Source organism: Trachinotus anak, unplaced genomic scaffold (genome assembly GCF_046630095.1).
Source record: "Trachinotus anak isolate AG129_WGS33_773 ecotype Australia unplaced genomic scaffold, CSIRO_AGI_Tana_v1 ptg000001l, whole genome shotgun sequence".
Taxonomy (NCBI): domain Eukaryota; kingdom Metazoa; phylum Chordata; class Actinopteri; order Carangiformes; family Carangidae; genus Trachinotus; species Trachinotus anak.
The window spans coordinates 9,882,084-9,901,523 of NW_027273852.1; the positions used below are offsets into that span (position 1 = coordinate 9,882,084).

At 40.5% G+C, this 19,440-nt stretch overlaps 1 protein-coding gene across 9 annotated transcripts in view; it reads right to left on the reverse strand.

The window, feature by feature from the left end:
• The window catches only part of LOC139619477 (dedicator of cytokinesis protein 9), a 78,470-nt gene that overhangs the window by 12,523 nt on the left and 46,507 nt on the right, over positions 1–19,440 (reverse strand). For 5 of the 9 annotated variants that reach the window (XM_071474925.1, XM_071474923.1, XM_071474918.1 and 2 more), the window contains exons 8-36: positions 15,502–15,676; positions 14,269–14,321; positions 13,399–13,473; positions 13,155–13,295; positions 12,106–12,318; positions 11,835–11,957; positions 11,242–11,324; positions 10,361–10,483; positions 10,028–10,107; positions 9,709–9,896; positions 9,428–9,493; positions 9,244–9,336; positions 9,009–9,132; positions 8,775–8,893; positions 8,542–8,628; positions 8,297–8,386; positions 6,922–7,037; positions 6,593–6,662; positions 6,370–6,495; positions 6,196–6,267; positions 5,161–5,307; positions 4,929–5,012; positions 4,608–4,719; positions 3,145–3,323; positions 2,919–3,035; positions 2,237–2,348; positions 2,005–2,138; positions 264–378; positions 61–127 (exon numbers count right to left, since the gene is read on the reverse strand). In XM_071474925.1, the coding sequence (XP_071331026.1) occupies positions 61–127; positions 264–378; positions 2,005–2,138; positions 2,237–2,348; positions 2,919–3,035; positions 3,145–3,323; positions 4,608–4,719; positions 4,929–5,012; positions 5,161–5,307; positions 6,196–6,267; positions 6,370–6,495; positions 6,593–6,662; positions 6,922–7,037; positions 8,297–8,386; positions 8,542–8,628; positions 8,775–8,893; positions 9,009–9,132; positions 9,244–9,336; positions 9,428–9,493; positions 9,709–9,896; positions 10,028–10,107; positions 10,361–10,483; positions 11,242–11,324; positions 11,835–11,957; positions 12,106–12,318; positions 13,155–13,295; positions 13,399–13,473; positions 14,269–14,321; positions 15,502–15,676 (3,284 nt within the window). Of the gene's footprint in view, positions 1–60; positions 128–263; positions 379–2,004; positions 2,139–2,236; positions 2,349–2,918; positions 3,036–3,144; positions 3,324–4,327; positions 4,376–4,607; positions 4,720–4,928; positions 5,013–5,160; positions 5,308–6,195; positions 6,268–6,369; positions 6,496–6,592; positions 6,663–6,921; positions 7,038–8,296; positions 8,387–8,541; positions 8,629–8,774; positions 8,894–9,008; positions 9,133–9,243; positions 9,337–9,427; positions 9,494–9,708; positions 9,897–10,027; positions 10,108–10,360; positions 10,484–11,241; positions 11,325–11,834; positions 11,958–12,105; positions 12,319–13,154; positions 13,296–13,398; positions 13,474–14,268; positions 14,322–15,501; positions 15,677–19,440 lie in introns of all 9 variants that reach the window. The other 4 variants (XM_071474919.1, XM_071474922.1, XM_071474917.1 and 1 more) reach the window with 1 other exon arrangement.

Here is a 19,440-nt window from a genome sequence, read left to right on the forward strand (position 1 = left end):
TTTCAGCATTACTCGGGATGTCAGCGTTCACAATAGCAATACTACAATAAGACGTCTTACTCAACGAGAGTGAAAAAGTCCATTAGATCAGCAGATGAAGCCTTGTTCCAGTATGTGAACAGTGCATCTGCAAGAGACAGTGATTGGCATTGTAGGAACAGTTACTTTTCAAACTTGGATTGCGGAAAACACAGTATTTAAATATGAGACAGAAAAACAGTACAGACATAAAGAGCGAGAGAAAGAAAGAGTGTGTTTTTTACCCTCAGACATGCTTTTAAGCACGTGCAAAAAACACATGAGGAGGCTCTTGATCTCTGCCTGGTCCAGTTTATCGCATCGCAGCAGGGTACTGCCCAGGGTTGAGGCGGGGTGGTTCTGAGGGACAAAGAGGCTGGTCAGGCACAGGGAGACAAATATCTGATGCCGTCAGGGCTCTTAGCCATGTCTCCATTTGCTGCCTCAAAATATGCTTAACCACTGTTGACAGAAACTTCTGTCAGATTACATATTTTAGCAAAAAAGAAAAAAGGCATTTACCAAGACATTTCAAAATCTTATGAAACTCTGCTGTATGGTTTGTAGTCATTGATCAAAGTCAAGCCCAAGCCAAATCTTGGTATTTGTTGGAGACATTGTGTTACATATTAAAAAAAAAAAAAAGGGTATGGAGTATTATTATATTAGTATTCGTTTTCTGAAGGCCTGGGATTACAGTGGTAAAACGACACTAGAGGAGTCATTCACTCAGATGTTTCAGGGCTCTGTGAGTGGCGGACAGACTGCCAGTGTGCAAAGCAATCATGATTTCTCCCAGCTGAGGCAGAGAGCAGGGAGAAAACAGCAGAGGAGCAACAGCTCTACCACAGCAAGGGGTTGGCAATATACCAAGCACGTTCCTTTGCCAGCAGTTAGTCTAGACCATGAAACTAGCTGGGGATGACTTCATGGAAAGCATGAGTCTATGGTTTTGGCTTTTTAAAGGGTGTTTTGAAGGCAGGAGAGCTTTATGACCAAAGTTAGCTTTCCTGACCAGTTGGGACAAAAAGTGTGAAGTTATGGTGCAGTTATTTTAACATTTTCGTTTGCTTTATTTTAAGTGTTTGAGGCAAAACAGATTCTTTTGGTTGGAAATAACTGCAAATTACTCCTGAGTGCCCTCCTTTTCCCCTTTAGTTGTTATACACATTGTGATAAATGCTACCACACATCATAAATTAGAACAGCTTCAATAGAAGACGAAACAAACAACAGCATGGATGGTGAAAATACAATGCTTTGTGTTTAACAGACTTCTTCTCAGATTTAGCTTTAGGCTGTCTAACTGTGAAAGTGAAAATGACACAGCACACATAAGAGGAACTCAAAAGTGAGAAATCCCTTAAGCATGCATGCTTATCCACATCTGGAAAATGAGCTGAGACAAACCTTGTGAGGCCCTGTGGTGCAGCAGGTCTGCTTTACAGCACCAGAGAACAAACAGGCCAAAGCCTGAGAATCATCTGGCAAAGAAAGGGCTTAGAGCAGAGGACACAAGGACACTCTCACACACGCTTTCACATTCCCAGATGGGACACTCCTAGGAGGGAGGATGACTGTGTGAGGGAAGGAGGCATTTTGTACTTGAACTGAAACGCTGGGCTGCAGGGTGCTCTCTGACACACAGGGGACAGAGAGCAGGGAGAAGTCCATGGTGACACGCTTGGTGCGCCCAGAGAGCATGGGCTCCTCATTCTCCATAAAGAAGCGCAGGACATTGACAGAGTGTCTCCGTACGAACTTCTCCGTCTGCCACGACGAACCGTACAGGTAAGGTGAGGGAGTCAATGGTACAAGTTAACAAGGAGTGACTTTCTGTGGCACTTTTCCCATGACAAGGGGAGGTGTGATATGCCAAAGGCACAGTGAAATTAATATTATACACGCATGTCACAGAAAGCCCAAATTTGATTTCTGGAAGATGTTTTAATGAAAATACTTCACAGACAGTGTTCTGAGATGTACCTTGTCCAGAGAGTTGCCCTTGTCATTGTTCCTCTCAGGCAGGCTGTTGCCGGAGTCAGTGCTGATGAGTGAGCCGCGAGAGTCCGCGTGGCGCACAGAGTTGATGTTGGGGGTGGATGATGTGTGAGGTGTAGCTGTTAAAAAAATAAAATAAAAAATAATAATGATAAAATAAAATAAAATACAATATAGGACCATTTTATATCTAAAATGGCATTATGTTTTCACTCACTGGTGCCTGAGATGACTCCAAAAACGTCCTTGTGCAAGCTGGTGTCCAGAAAGGTGCTGGACCTGGGAGGTGTCATCAAGGCGTTGGTAAGGAGTGAATCTTCTCTTCCATTCTGAACGAGAAATGGTGCAAGAGCTTAGTGGACACAGATCCACATAAAGTGCTGTACGGTCATAGCCAGCAGGAGTGTGTGACATTAGGTGTCCCTTAAACTCTAAAAGTTCGGGTCAAGGTGTTACTTGGACATGCATGATATGGAATTTACCTCTAATCCATAAATTGTAATCTTAGGTTGGTCAACAAAATTAGCAAAATTAAAAAAAAAAACAAAACAAAATGATATCAGTGGTAGTTGTGTGGGAAACTGTTATATTTTACTCATCATTTGTTCTTCAAAAATGTATGGACCAATGGATAAGATTAAACAATGCACAGAAAAACTTCAATCTAAGACTGCTGCAAGCACCGCTTTCCCCTCTTTATTTCTCTCTTTTTGATTTCATTACTGAGTTTTTCCTTCTCTGTGTATTGTATCTTACTTTTTTAAGGTGTGGATATGTGTTTAAATTTACATTGTAGGGCTGTGTGATGCTTTTATGTTTTTCTTGATTTGTATTTGACATGACTGAAAAACCATGTGTAGACAACATATTCAAAAGAAGCCACTAGGTGGCTCCCTTACATTGTTGGAGTGGTTGATGGTGAACGGGGACACTTCCTTCACATTCAGCCTGTTGACATTCTCTTGGAGCAGACCAAACAAGGGCAAGTACAGGGTGGCCAACCTGGCCTGCTGGCTCTGGAAAACAAATCGATTGCTCAGCAGGAAATCTCCCGATCACACAACCATATCAGATACTGAAGTGATGTTAATATGCAAGAGACAGAGATATGAAGGCGCCGCTTACCTTGGAGGTGTAGCGGTCATCAAATGTGTGCTTCATCATCAGGTTCTTCAGCACCTGGATGGATATCTGACGAGTCTCCCTGAACTCCTGCAGAGCTGCACTGACCTCCCTGAGCAGCAGCCCGACCAGGAAGTGGTTCTTACAGAAGTCATCTGTCAGCGAGTAATCCAGCTGGAGGTCTGAGAGGAGGAAGAGGATGATGAAGAGATTAGGACTGGCTGACAGAAAAAAAAGTGGAGGATGTGAAAAGGGATGAAGTCACAGACAGCACTAAACAAATAGAGTAAATTCATTTTTTATCATAAATCTAACACAATGAAATATAAAGAAGAAAATGTGAAAGATCTGAAAATATACAGATTGTAGCCAGTACAATTCAAACATTTCTCTTTGCTGGTAAATCATTCCTTTTTGATTTATTTTCTTAGATTTCCATCAAACAAGAGGAGAAAAACAGACATACAGACAAGCTTAGAGTGTCATTTATGACAGATTCAGGCTGTGTGACTGAGCTGCTGCTCTACATCACCAGTGATCAGAGTGCAGAAAGATAAACAGGATTAAAGCTAGTGATTGAACAGCAGCAGCTGTTTGCACATGGTTTCCAACAGCATTGTCACCAGGAAAGCAAACGCAACACACACACACACACACACACACACACACACACACACACACACACACACACACACACACACACACACACACACAAAGATTCCCCAAAAAGATTGTAATCAAATTAAATGCACTGTTTTGTCTTCCTTCATCTCATTACAACCTTCATTTTAAACATGCAAGTATTAAACGATGTCAGATGTCTTAGAAATGACAGAAGATAAAGTGTTTTTTTTTTTTTTTTGAATCACTCTCATCATAGACTCCAAACCACCTCAAGATAGAAAAAAACTACTTGCAAACATAATCGCCCACACCTGCACAAAGAAAGAGCCAAACTTTGCTTATATGGTAGTATGACTACAGATTATAAGAAGTATAATGTTTCTGTACTATATCTTGAAATATATAAATCATTCAACATCAACCAGTTTGCAGTAAAGCTGGAAGGCAACTGATTCAAATCTGATTGAAGAGGAAATTTGCAACTTTATGGTCATGGTTGAATGCTTAAATTGAAGTCAGCTCTTTTTGGAGACAACATGCAAGCAGCACACCTTGCACCTACCTACTGGAGTTTCGTTTGACTCCACCGTATCATATGGAGATAATAAAACTAATTGAGGAACACACACACACACAAAAAAAGACACAATGTTTGTACTGTAAAATCAAAGACTGCTAAAACAATATGAAATCTGAGAGGTGTAATATGGCAAGCTGTTGCATTTGTGTTGGCCTTGGAGAGTAAAGCTGTTTGGTTTGATTTCAATATTCTACTGAAGTACTAGCAATGTAAACACAGTGGGCTCGCTTGAGCCTTCAGATAAATGGGATGATCTGCTCACCTTGGAATCTCAGTATCCGTCCCTTTCCAAATGGCATGGGCAGGTTTAAGGGGACGTAGTGCTCGTGGTTGCACACAACACGCAGGAACTCAAACTTGAACTCAAACAGTGTCTGCATGTAGAAACAACAGAAACCAGTGAGGCAGATTTCATACAACACTCAAACACAACCTTGTCCAAAACATTTCTGGAGCACAGCCTGACATCCTCCATTAGAGTGCTGACTGATTTAAAGTCTTTCCTTTATAAATCATTTTTAAGAACAAGCTGTCAAACACTTTGTTGCTATGAATGTTGTTACTGCTTGTATGTTCGGCGTACCTTTGGGTCTCCAGGCATAAAACAGTTGATATAGTTGTTGATCTGCTTGAACACAAAGCCTCTGTCCATCAGGTTGAAACAACGCTACAGGATGAAGAAGAAAAACTATTTTGTCATTATTTACAGCAAACAAGAAATACATGTATACTCATATAAACCAGTGTAGTTTTTTTTTTTTTTTTAACACTGAAAAACACAGCGTTCTCTTGAAGAAGTAACAGTGGATCCGGACCTTGATGAAGACGGCCAGACTGTGGTTAGCGTTCCGGGCGGCATCCAGGTTGTCTTTGTACTTCTGTGTGATGTGTGGCATCATCATGTTGACCAACGTCTCCACTGTGTGATGGAAAGATGCTGAGAAGCGCTGATTCCTGGACAGCTGAAAGACATAAAGTAGATCTGTAAATATGGTCATATTCTGTAGTTTGCTAATTAAAAAAACCAAACAAACAATGAATTGATCCTATTAACATCTACTGTCTATGAAGCTAAAGCTGGGTGCGACCAAAGTATTTTCCTCTGTGCCATAGAGCTCTGTTGTTGTCCAAGCACTATTAAAAACACACACTGCTACACTGTTGCTTCACTACCATGGCACTGTAGTTTATTCAGAGTCAGTGGCACATACAGGCTCATTAGTGCACCAAATATTAATGCATGGCTGAAAATAGTCCACACACACACACACACACACCTGCACTGTTTCCTTTGTAGTTTTCCCTGCTGTTTTTAAAAAAAATGTTTACTCTCTCCTAAAATTGAATTTATATATTTGTGCTCCGTTTTTAAAGATTTGCATCGTCAGTAGAAGCGAATGGGCCCATCAGAGCCATAGATAGTGAAGGGAAGCTGGGAAGTTGTGAGAGACAGTACTATTATTGGTTCTGCTCTTTTCACAGGATTTGTTGACAAAAACAATAAATAAAATAAAATAAAATATCACCAGCCTTGTATTTCAGCTGAAACTTCTCATTGTTTCTGGTGTGACCTACTCCTCTGCAGCATTTACTTCCATTGCGGCCTCAACATTTCTGCCAGTGGAGGTTTAACACAGGGATGTGGTTGCTTATGGGGTATGAACAAATGCAGCCAATTAAACTGCACAGCAGTGTGGGACAGACTGTGGATACATAATACTTTGACTGTGGTACTGTGGCTGTCCACAAGACTTGGCATGGTTGTAAACTGCAGTGAGGAACCGAAGCTGTAATAAAGCCGACACGAGCAGACACCTCTGAGTCAAACGCACATGTTGTGGCAGACTTACCTTCACTTTACAGCTCTCAATCAAGTACTGAGCCATGGACTTGACTAAGGCTTCAAAGAAATACCAGGAGTACTGCAGGGCAGACAAACATCAATCACAGCACGGTAAAGAGCAAATTCATGTCAATTATAATCATACACCATGTAATCCTTGAAAAATCTACAAATATGTTACCTTGAGTAACTTGTTACTCGTGAGGAAGTCAGTGGAGGGCTTCAGGATAGCAGTCATGGCTTTAGCCAGCTCCTCATGCACTGTTCGGGTGGTGGAGGACGTGTATGGCTCAGTCTTGAATACAAACTGTGTCAGACACATGCAGCCACAAAGGTGTAAATCCTCCAGCGCAAACATGAAAATATAGACAGCGAGTTGTGATATGTAACACTGAAACTTTTACCTTCACATATGATCTCAGGTAGTGTTCCAACCCCTCCTCATGGCACTGGGCAACAATGTGAATCATGACTCTAAAAGGAGGCGACAGCAAAGGGAGGCTTGAGTGAGGAAATAGAGTTTGAACCGATAAAAATAACCAACATTTCACTTTTTCAAACTGATCGTAATTTATGGAAACAATCTTTGAAAATAAATGATTTTCGCATCAGATTTTTTTGTGCATACATAGACAGCGACAAAGTGATACTTCCAATAATTTTCTTTCTTTTTTTTTTTTTTTAATCATAATTTACATGTAGTTTCTTGAATTTGAAACAGTGAGTCACTTGCCTGGTGACATTGACTGCCACGTCCTCTTGTGTAGCACTGGTAAGCACCCTAAAAAGCTGATTCAGGGTGGTGGGCAGGAACTTGATCATCACATGACTCTCCATGGCGTGCAAACTCTGACGGAACAACGTGACGGAGATATGTTTATGAAGAGTTCAATCACAGAGGTCTTAATGTGCAGTGAGGAGGAGAAATGTGGAAAATGGAGACGTTGTTGAGCGTAGTCGGCTGATACAAAATAACGTGAGGAAACTAATCAAATAACAACAACAGGAGGACACAAGTGAACACATTGTGCTAATCACCCACACTGTATGCTCCAGTGCCTGGAACATGGCAGACAGTTGGTACTCGTGCATCACTGCCTGTGTGCAGGAAACTAACACAAGCCCTGCCAAAGTCATTTGGCAAGCTTCCAGTCAGCGCAGCTGACCTCCTGTTTGACCCTCTAGCTATTGTTCATGTTCACTGTTGTGTTTACATTAGAACCCAAGAGATGCATTGGACCAAGTGTTGCTTTCCATGTCAATGTCCACCAGGGGAGCGGTGAACTGAGATTCCCATGGACTGCAATATGAGAGTGAGCAATGGAAAAAGTGATAACTGAGCTACCAGTGCCACAGAAAAAACTGGAAAAGGAACCACACCAGATATGGGTAGACATCTGACAAATGTACTGGCATCAGTCTAATCTTTGCAGGTAAATCAATTCTTTATCACTGGTAATGGAAAAAGCTCTGCACATACTGTCCAGAAGAATGCGCTGTTGGCAAGCTACAGTACAGAGAAGAACATAAATCTCCATGTGATTCAGCATCAACCAAGTCTGACTGTGAGTATGAGCTATGTTAAGCCGGTAAAACAAGTTAATACAGAGAAACTGAAGTGTGAAAACACACCTAACCTTTCCCTTCAGTTATTAAAAAAAGGATCAAATGTCATTCTGTTCTGTTTATACTTGAAACCCATTATTCTTTTTATACAGTCTTGCAGAACAGGTGCACTCAGTTATACAGGACATACCAACACTGAAATGTAGACTGCATGTCAACATTGTGGATTGTGCTTTAAATGTGACCCTAAATCGAAAGTTAGCTATTACTAGAGAATTAATAAACCTACAAGACAGTAATCAAAGCTATAGCAAAGACACAGATCTACACTTGTAGATATTGTTAGAAATCAACAATAACAAGCATGTGTATATAAGTCTCATAAAAATGTATTGTGAATGTGAAACACAGAACCATAAAATAAATAAGATAAAATGATACCAAAAATAATTTTATAACATGTATCATCAGAAATTCTAGTTTGCTGTAGCAGTATATGTATCCTTAAAAATCCTTGAAAAATCTTGTGCTTGTTGCTTTACCTTCAGGTATTTGACCAGTTCTCCTCCTGATACCTGGGCTGCAGATGTCATGCTCTGACAGTGATGAAAGAAATTGTGCAAATGCTGATCCTGAGACATGAAATGAGACACACACACACACAAAAAAAATGTCAGAATACAGGAGATTATTCCTTGAAGCTTGGTGATAATGGAATGGGTTCATCTGACACAGATTAATCAAGAGTCTTTATGACACTTTCATTCAGCCAGAAACAAAAACTAACCTGAGTGTAGACAGTGGACACAAGGTGAGCGGAGACCTTGAATAAAGGCTTGCCTCCATCCACCCATTTGACTTCAGGACCTGAATGCTGTAAGAAAATACAGGTCAGAAATACAGTGAATATTATGCACTATATCCGTATCATCATCCAGGATATTTATTATTATATTATTATTATTTTGTGGGTTATGTTTTTTTCTCCTAACTGTTCATCAACGTGGGGATGCACTGTACCTTGCTAGCGCCCTCCTGACAGCTGAGGTACCCAGCAGGCAGGTTGGCGGCCACAGGGATCTGATTCTCATTCATGATAACCCGGCCGTCCTTCAGCAAGGGGAGCCAGGCGTAACCCACTGAGAGCAGAGACGGAGGAGAGGATAGTCTGCTGACAGTCTGATACCTCAAGCCAGTAACGTCGATAACACACAGAGATAACTGTAGTGCACGTGCAGCAGCAGAGTGTTTTACCTTGTGTCTCAACCAGGTCTCTCTTTTTCGTGCTGGCCTTGCTGTTGCTATCACAGCTGACGTGGTAGAAGGTGAAGAGCAGATGATGTTTCTCATGGAGCTGGGTTGGCAGCTCAATCTTGAACTAATGGATAAGAGCACAGATAAACATTTGCTCACTGCATTGACTAATACAATACATGCGTGGCACGCATCACTGAGGCTTTCTAAAGACATCTGGCACAGCGGATCTTACCTCATCATAAAATTCAGGGTTGTGCTGGTGATGTAATACTCCAGCAAAGGCATTTTTGGTAAACAAGGGTCCTCCAGGTCGGCCGTAGATGCACTGTGGAATAACAACAGTTGATTATTTCCTGTGACGGGTGGGGTTATCCTTTGGGGATCTTCAGAGCACTTCCAGGACACCTTCAGTTTACCTTAAGTGAAACAGCTTCTTCTTCATCTGAGTCCTTGAACTCAATGCAGACAGCTATATTTCGGGCCTGAGGACAGACACAATGAGCAAAGTTGACCCAGTTAGCCTCAGTACTACGAGAGAAAAGTGCTGTAGCCTCAGAGCAGAGCAGAAGTGTCTCTGCTGAAAGAAAATGGGGGAGAATCTGTCCACTGTGAACGTTTCATGCTTCATATGGGGAACAAAACAATCAAAATCCCTGCTCCCGTATCAATCACACTGCGCAGTAACAACTTGTGGTACCTTTGCAAATGACTTTTGGCTGTCATACTTCAAGTGCTTCGGGTAGACGTAGAGGTGATTGTTGTAGATGGTGAAAGGCTGGGAACATTTGGCTATGCATGGCACAAACTCCTCCACTTCGAAGAAGATGTTGGCCTTCTCGCTGACATCAAACTGCTTCACAGGAATGTAGGATGAGGTAACACAATCTATATACAGAAGCGGGAGGGAGGGAGGGAGACCAAATAAACCGCCTGCAGACAACGTGGCCGATCTTGTCTGAACAGAAGCAGCTTTCATCTCTCCTGCTGGCTGCATGGAGTGAGTTTAGTGGGCTTACTTGTCAAGTCAGGGGCTACACTGTCAATGGTAACATCAAGGTTTCCTAGGATCACAGGCAGCTTGGCCATCTTCTCTGGCCTGCGGAAAGGAAAATAAACTCCAGTTAAGCATTTGCTATCATCTACCAAAGACTGAATAAGAAGCAGGAAGGCAGCCCAGACATGAACACATTTTATATGACCACATTCACAGATGTGAGCAAACATCTTATTTTCAAAACTGACCAGCATTTTCCAAAGTACAACCTATAGGAACATATTTTCCTTTCAAGAACATCTGCAAGTCTACTCGACAATTTATAATAGAGAGCTCTCATAGAAACATTACTAACTTCCTGAAATCAGCCAGCAGTTTGAGCATATCATCGTTGGACAGCTTGTTGCTGTCCTGTCTGTACAGAGCAGAGAAGCGAGCACTTTTGTCAAGCGTCCCTGAAGCGTCTTTGAACAAAGGTCTGAAAGAAAGAAAAAGAGGAGTCAGGAACACTTATCTTGCCCTGCAAAAACCCACAAGCCTGTTTAAATGAGCCAAAGTTCTTGGAAGATTATGTTTCATTGGACAAAGAAATATTTACAGTCTAAGGCTGCAACAGTTATTTCCATTTGATTAACCTATTCATCTTTTTATTAACCAATCTTGTCAAAAAGTAGTCAAAAACACCCATCACAATTTCCCAGAACCCAAGGGGACATCTTCAAAATACTGGTTAAAAATATATTCAGTGTCCTGATAAACAACAGAGAAAGCAACAAATTCATTCAAGGAGGTAAAACCAGCAGAATGCTTGACATTTTTGTTTGATGAATGTCTTAAAAGATAATTGATTATCAAAATTGCTAACAACTGAGATAAAGTTATTAAAAAGAGTTACACTGAGAAAAATTATGAAGGAATATGAAATATACTTATGTTACAACTAAAGTTAACAGATTTAATTTGATATATCTTTATAGCTCACTCAGTGAGTTTTGATTTGGTGTTTGGATTGTATGTGTGAAATGCAAGAGTAATGAACTGCGATGAGTGTTCATCATGCCATAATGCCAACTGTTATTGCTGAGAGACAACACAAGGAAAATAAGTAGGTTTAATTGTATGTAATTATGACATGTGATATAGAATTTGTATTTACAGCTGCTCCATATACAGTTGTTGTCTGACTGAAAAAAACTGTACACATAAAAATCTCATATGTTAAAAGAGATAAAGTACCTTGCTGCCCAGGCAAAAGGCATCCTGTACTGGCCTAACCGGCTACATGCCAGCTTGGCATTTTTCAGGACCTTCTGTGCCACCTGGTGGAAAACAATGTTATTTGAGCTTCAGTGCAGACACACAAAAGCTGGGTCTGTGGTCACAGACACACACACACACACACACACACACACACACACACACACACACACACACACACACACACAAACAGACAGACTTGAAAACTGACTCACAGATACTCCAACACACTCTCAGTTCTTCAATCAAAGTGCACACACACACACACACACACACACACACACACACACACACACGCACACACACACACACACACACACACAACACACAAAACACATTTAACATTTTTTCTTGCCTGAATCTCATTACCCCAGTCCCTTCAGGGTGCACAACCACATTTCTACAGCCAAAGTCAATGCTTGTGTTGAGTGTCTGTGCAGCTGGTCAGCACTCAAAAACAAGGATGATTATCTGTGTATAATGTGGAGTAATCTGGTGGAATCTGCTGAGTTTGGTTCAACACGCTGCCGCGTGAGGAGACTAGTGATGAAAGTTCATAGGCTGGTCAGTACCTTGGTGGAGTCTGAACTCTTCATGTACGGCTCGGCACAGTGGTTGATTCCCCCTTGAAGCACCTTCTCTATGCGAGCCACCAGGAAAATATCAGGGTGAGGGCATGTTACCGAGAACACTCCCTGTGGAGACAATGGGTAATTAGAACAAATTTTAATATGTATTGGTATATTTGAACATAAACCCAAAGCCATATCAAGGAAGGGCTGTTGTTGAGCTGTGAGGAACCAAACGTTGTATTTTTTCTAATACTTTTACAACATTATTCACCTGTCTGGGATACTGCATGGCTGCCTCTGGCACCCCATGGACCAACCGTTGCCCCTCAGAGTGAGCGTCCCCTCCTCCGTTCATATACTGACTGTTGTTATTGGGCACCATGCCCCTTACAGAGGGGTGGTTTAAGTCCACGTGGAAGTCAGAGGAGATCTTCCTCCCATTCTGGATATCAAACAGCGAAAGAGTGATGTAGAAGGGCTCCACCTAGAGAAGAAACAGAGAAGTAATTCTGTATTAGACAGATGATGCAGGTGATTATTTGGACTTATAATTATAATTATAAATATATTCTTATTTGTATATATTTTTATACAGCTACTGCATGGCAACTTTTTTTTGGGGGGGGACTTGGATAATATAAAAGCCCACTTTAAAGGCAGCTTCAATAGCTGCATAACATCTCATTGATCATCGGTAAAACAAATATAAAATCACTGACAAGAATTTACACAAAAACCAAATTAATCTTAGAGTTCTTACACAGCATCTAATGCTAATGATGTACTGATACCATACACTGGATTTGTCATCATGTTGCCTTACATGAATATGACTCCAATGATTTCCACACAGTGAAGTATACAGATTTTAAACTTGGGAAAGAGAGAGCACTGGTATTGAATCACTTGACTTATCAGAATCACTACCAGAAAAGAAACAGTTGGATTGGTGCACCCCCGTCTTAGCAGTAGCTATTCCAATTGAATGTCGGTGGAGGGAGCTGGGTGAACACACTTCACAGTATCTGCATGTGTGTGTGTGTGAGTGTGTGTGAGTGTGTGTGTGCCATGTCAGTGTCTCTGTGGAGACAGAGCATGTTTAGTCTTTAATAGAGAGTTTCTGCTGGGATGCACAGCCGGTCATTGGACAGATTGTTCGCCATTACTGAGCCTGTAGCCTGGTTGCTATGCCAACAGGAAGCTCAAATAATGAGTCCATCCGGTCTGCTATAACAAACCATCTCATCCGTCTTTAGTCGGGCAGATAATGATATTTCTGTTATTTAGGGCTTATTGTGGCCAGAGGACCATCGGTCTTACGTTTGTTGTCGGTCCTTCTTCGTTCTCGGCCACACAGCTTTGCAGATTAAATGAGAGGTCATTGCAGTTCACCAGAACACGTTTGCCAAACTTCTCCTCAAACTGCTTCACATCCGGCTCTATTCCTGAGAAATCTAGTTTCTAAAAGACAGGACAATAGTATCACATTTCCTTATGCAGTGTTAGGGTGGGTTTTATTACCACCTAGGAATAAATGAACTTGAATGCACTTTACATTAATTACCTGTGTGTCAGGGTCCAGGGTGAACAGCTTCAATCGGGTCTCGCTCCTCATTCTAGACTCTATATCTCTGGTGCTCTGAGGAGAAGAAAGGTATTTCCTGAATCGATTTAAACCAAAAGCTGTCTGAAATGCCAGAAACACTGTCTGAGATTTACACTCAGTTGGTTTTATCATTAGGACATTTTTTTTGTCTTTTGCGTCCATCTGGAAACAAGGCTTCATATTTTACTGGCTCAGTGGTGAGAGTCAGGTGGTACCAGTATACATTTCTGCGCACTGTAACCTGTCAAACTGTTTTCCAGCTAACTGTTACCATCAGTTTCCATGCACATATGGCTTCACTATCGCGTACCACTCCGTTCTTAGAGCATTCTTCTAAAACATTAAATATCCATTTGGAAAAAAAAACAACTGCTGCAGCCTGGATATGATCAGTTGGTAAAAGGTTTAGGAAATGAAGATTCTATCAGATTCTATTCTATCCTCAATTTTTATTTTACCTTTTGATGCGGGTGTCATTCTGTCAAAGCACGTGTCAGCTTTTTCCACTACAGAACATCTAACTTTAGATGTTGTTGGATGCATGTTTAGAGGCCAGATGTTTAATTTGCAGGGTTGATTTTTGGAGGAAATCCAAATAATGCTCTTAATGAAAGAGTCACACTGTAGAAGTTATCGAGTTTTTGTTAGCTTTGGTAAATCACATAACAAGAACTCTGTGTCTCTTTAATCCAAATTCAAGCCACATGTTTGCGGCAATGAGGCCATCTTCCTCACAGCCTCAATAAGACAGACAGATTTAGTGGTTCAACTGTAGGTGACAATGTACTGAATGTATGAGGAGCATCCAGTGGAGAAAGTAGGACCTACCTGAAAGCTGTCCATACTGCCAGAGGAACTGTCTGACTTTCCAAGATCATCATCTAAAAGAAAATACAAGAAACCATTGAATCCAAGATGTAGAGCATAAAGTGTAAAACCTCCTGAATCACTTTCTGACATGTTAAAGTTTAGTAAACACTAATTCAACTGTGCAGGAATCAGTCAGGATTGAGAGGGAGCTACTGCAGGTCTCAGTTGCATATTTTAAGATCTCCTCAAGCAGAATTGTTTTTTTTTCTCATGCACAGCGTGATTAATAAAAGCTAAGGAGTTAGGAAGATTAGTGGAGCATTTTGTGCAGAGGCATTCAGCCTCTTTCCTGCAAAGCTAAGCCTCCTATGAGACAGGAGGTGAGTATTAAAAGCCTGGGTGGTCCAGTATCACATCACCACAGACGACACGAAGAGAGCCAGGAAGTAGTAAGAGAGTACTATGAGTCGATGTTTCTGTGAATGAGCAACGTCTCATTTAAAACATCCTCAGGTACATAGAGCATCCCTGAATAAATGAACTGATAACAGTGAGTGGATTTACTGGATCTTTAAGTGTAGTTAATTATTATTATGGCTATAAGAACTGAGGGTATTCTTCATCTTAGGGATTTAGCTCACATAATAGCACCACTGTTGCTTCTTTAATCACATATATTAGTGAAATACTTCATACTGTGCAATTTTAGGATTAAGTTATATACTGGCATATCAAAGGTTTAATCGAGCTTTTAGGGCTTCAAAAATGGCCATTTCCATCATCAATTATTCTGTTTTCTTGTTTGTCCATTAATCATTTGGGTTATAAAATATCAGATAATAGTGACAAATGGACATTTCACATTGTAAGGTGATGTATTTAAATGTCTCATTTTAGTCATTGCAGCACTACGAATTTTAAAAAGTATAGTATAGATCATGTGGTCTGTACCATCACAGATAACTTCATGAAGTGAGCAAAAACTTATTGTCATATATTGTCACATGTCATATGACATATCACTTGTATGATTCACATGATTTGGCCAACGTGACCATATAAAAGCTGCTTTTGCTTGACATATTTCAGCCTGCTGGAAATTTTTTACAGGAAACTGAAAAACTGAAAATTATTTCTCATCAAAAAATGGAATAATATTTTGACAGGATTAACTCAAAATAATATTCCATTTCATATTTTTGTATGTTTCAGGCACTGGAAAAATATGGACAGACAGACAAACTCACACACCATCATGAATGTCTCCATTCCTTTTTTCCTGCATTGCAATCTCAAAGCTGCTGTGCAGGATCTTGTTGAGCGTGTTGATCCAGTCTTCCATCTCTCCCTCACTGTCTGCAGCCAGCAGGTAGGTGCTCTTATCTTGCATCTTCAGCTCGAATGCAAACCTCCGAACCTTGTTATTCTGCACAGACAAAACACCAAGAGATTAGAGAAGAAGAGGGTTAAAAGATAATTCAACAGTACAAAACAAAGAATTAGAACAGGGACTTTCTGTTATTAAAATGTGGGCGATCCAATTTTTATGATTATTTGCCAAGTGTGTTGAACCTGATATTGAAATATTGACTGACAAAGTTTAGTTTTTCAAATTTAAGAATAAGAAACCCAACTGTGGAAATGGCAGGGCAAAAGGAATGCTTTATCTCACTCTCCAAAGCTAACACCGAAGCACTGCCAGCTCATCAGAAGACAGTTTAGTTTTAAGATTTATATCATGACTTGCTTCACTTTACTTTCTCTAGCCTAATCCCCATGTCCTTGTATTTTGCTCTTTGAGCCTGCAACAAGAATTCCCGCCTCCAACCAGTCAAGTTGCAGTTTATATCCATGTCTATATGTTATTTGTTATACACAATGTGAAGTCCCTTAAGTAAATGTTTGATTTGTGATACAGTGATATTCTGATAGAAGTTGTAGTTGTAGCCATGACAGGAGACGATGCTTCAAATGTCACTGCAAAAAAGCCACAAATTCTAAAATGTGGACGCTTCACACACATCGTCAACCTGGCAGCACAGGAGATCTATCTATAAGACCAAATGACACAGTGAAGTTGACCTTTGACCTTCTGGACATAAGATGTCATCTCTCATTTGTCCTATCAGCCGTTTGTGTCAAATTGTGTCATAATTAGTGTATGAATTCTTGAGGTATGGCCATAAACGCATTTTGTGAGGTCACAGTGACTTTGACCTTTGACCTCTGACCATCAAAACCTAATCAGCTCATCCTTGAGCAAATTTGTATGCCAGCACGGAGGAAGAAAAACTTGGATGTATATGCAAAATCAATATTCAATTAGAAAGAACTGGCCCAAAACTGACGCAAATCTACAAGAATGTGCGTCACTGTTTTGGGAAGAGGTGGGCAGTTAGTCTCAGATTTAATTTAACTGCCACAGAAAGAAAATGGACAGAGTGAGTAAGGGAGGGACAGAGTATTTCCATCTGTGTAACAAAGCTTCCAGCTCTGCCAGGACCACAGCAGAGACTTTCTAAAGTGGAACGGAGCTGCAGAGTGAAGTCAACACAAAATGAGCTGGATCTGCAGAGATGAACTACAACCTCCAAAGAGCCAGGGAAAGCGATGTCACTGTCCTATTTGGGCTTACTCATTATTTCAGAACCTGCAAGTGCTAATTCAGCTGAAACCTGTCCATGAGACACAGCTGCTGCTTCAACTCTGCCTGTACATTTTAATAAAACACTTAAGCAGTATTTCTTTAGTGGAACAGGGAAGTCATCTCATTATTGTCAGTAGTCAGTAGATTGTTGTGTTCTAGTTATCACTGTGGCTTGCCTGCAGTGTTGAAACAGCAGAGTGGGAGTGATTGGGGGGGAGAGTGATTATCTGCTGGCTGAGTAAACATGTAGAGGGGTGTTTAGGACAGAAATAAAACTGGAGTTTTGATAAACAGACTTAATCATCTAATAGGTGGGAGGTCCGGTCTCAAGTTTCTAGACAACACAACGCACCCTAAGGGAAATTAGGTGGACAATCCACTCAAAATTACTTTTTAATACTGCTAGTATCTGCATTCTTACTTCAAACAGTGAGTGAGTAGAGAAGATAAAATAGGGGAGATTGAATAATAGGCCAATTTAAATTTAAAGCCCTTTTGATGTGTTAACCTCTAGGGGCTGCTGGTTACTTCATTAACATGTGACAATGCTCTGTACATTTGAGCATATGTTGGCATCTTAAAAAAACACAAGAGCAGCTTGAGGCCCAGTATGATGTCACTCCACATGCCATTACAGCTGCAGAGTTAAACATCTGCAGTTGAGTTTAAGTCACACGGCACAAAGAAAACCCTCCCATGACTATATATGGTATATCAGTCAATTAGCATTAGACCTTATTCATATAAGTAAAGGCTCTGTATTATAATCAATATATAATCAGTTAAGTCACAACACATTTTGAGAGCATATCCTTGATTATCATATTTAAAACATACCAATAGAATGGAGATTATACAAAAGCATGAAACAATGTGACATGAGCCAAATCTGTAATGGTTTCATGGGTTGAGCTTTACAGTGATAACATTTTTAACGGTTACCTCATTGCATATGAGGCAACCCTTAAAAATTCAATTGGCTTGTTACAGATGTGTTAAATCTAAATGACAAGACATATGGTTTTGGGGTCATTTGGAGGTGTTGTCACCATTGTGGAAGAGTTTGTCCAACAGAGAGATGACAGGTTTGTTTTAGTCGCAGTTCTATGGAGAATAAATCTGACTCATGAGCAACGTTTAAGTTGTATATGTCTATGTAGAATCCAGTATTGGCTTGGCACTAGTTGTTCATCTCAAACACAAATAGGTACCAGTCTAACTGTATTTTCATTCAACTATAAATGAAGCAAGTCATGGCTTACTCAGTAACCCCTTTATTATAGTTTAAATCCCACAGTGCAACACAAAGCATACATTTGTGTACTGTATGCTAGTCCTTTTATACCAAGTTTTCCGGTAACAAAAACTACTGTAACTCTGTTTGCACTGATCAGCTAAGGGGAATGATTTGATCAAGTTTTATCAATCTCTGTTTTATCCCTAAAAGAAATAAAACACTCTGAATACTTACACAGTTGTGCTATAGATTATTATTAATGTAGTGTGTGTACAGCAGTATGTTCCCCTTTGTCAACACAAATGGTCCTCAATAGGTGTCCATTACACTTTATTAATGCGAATCTTCAATTAACTATTTTTCTTTTTAATTCTTTTTTTTTTTGGTTGTAATTATTCATGAAAAATATTATTCATAAAAATCAGTGAGGTTAATGTTGGTTGGTTTGTTGATTTAAAATACAGAAGAACATTAAATGTCAGTATTTTGTTGCATTTTGTTAAAAAAGAAGCGAGGCAGGAGATGCAGTTGTGCTTTCACTTCTTTCACCACAGGAATGTGAGTAAGGGAAAGTCTGTGGTTGAAAACGTGGGTGGTGTGGAGGTTTGGTGAACTCGGTGGACGGCACAGACACCATGACCTGCTCCAATAAGACATCTTTCAAAACATCATTCAAATACCGAGTGCACCCTTCTGCTCCTCCACATGATAGAGATCAGGCAGCTCTATCCAAACACTCAAGCTTCATGACTCCTGATTAGTGCCAGCTGGATGTCTCATCTGTGAAATCAGGTTCTTTCCATTTACGGAGATGATAGATGGATGATAATGCACCCAGTGAGTCTTGGCCTACATTCAGATACTAGCAGGTGGCATTGATTGTGAGGCCGATGTAAAGTGCATGGAAGTAAGACCTCAGCATTCACCTCACCCCACCAGATGAGAGTCAGCGGTAAAGCATGACCTTGGGGAGGAGAGAGCTCAGGTTTCAGGGAAATGGACAAGACAGATACTTTTCAGCAGCAGTCCATCATTGTTAGAATAATTTGTGTTGACATTTTGTTAAAGCTCAGCTTTTAGACTTCAATGTAGGGAAATTCATTTATAGAAACCGGAATTGTAAAGAGGAAGTGACTGTGACTATATTCTCAGTTTATTCCTGGTAAATGGCTTTTTAATTTCCAACGGGAACCTGCCTGCACTTTATTACCATGGCGCCGACAGGGATATCCCGTTTGGCAAAGCAGGTAATGGGTCATCCAGGGTCATTGCAGTTCAACAATCACTGCCTTCGTGCCAGAGATGA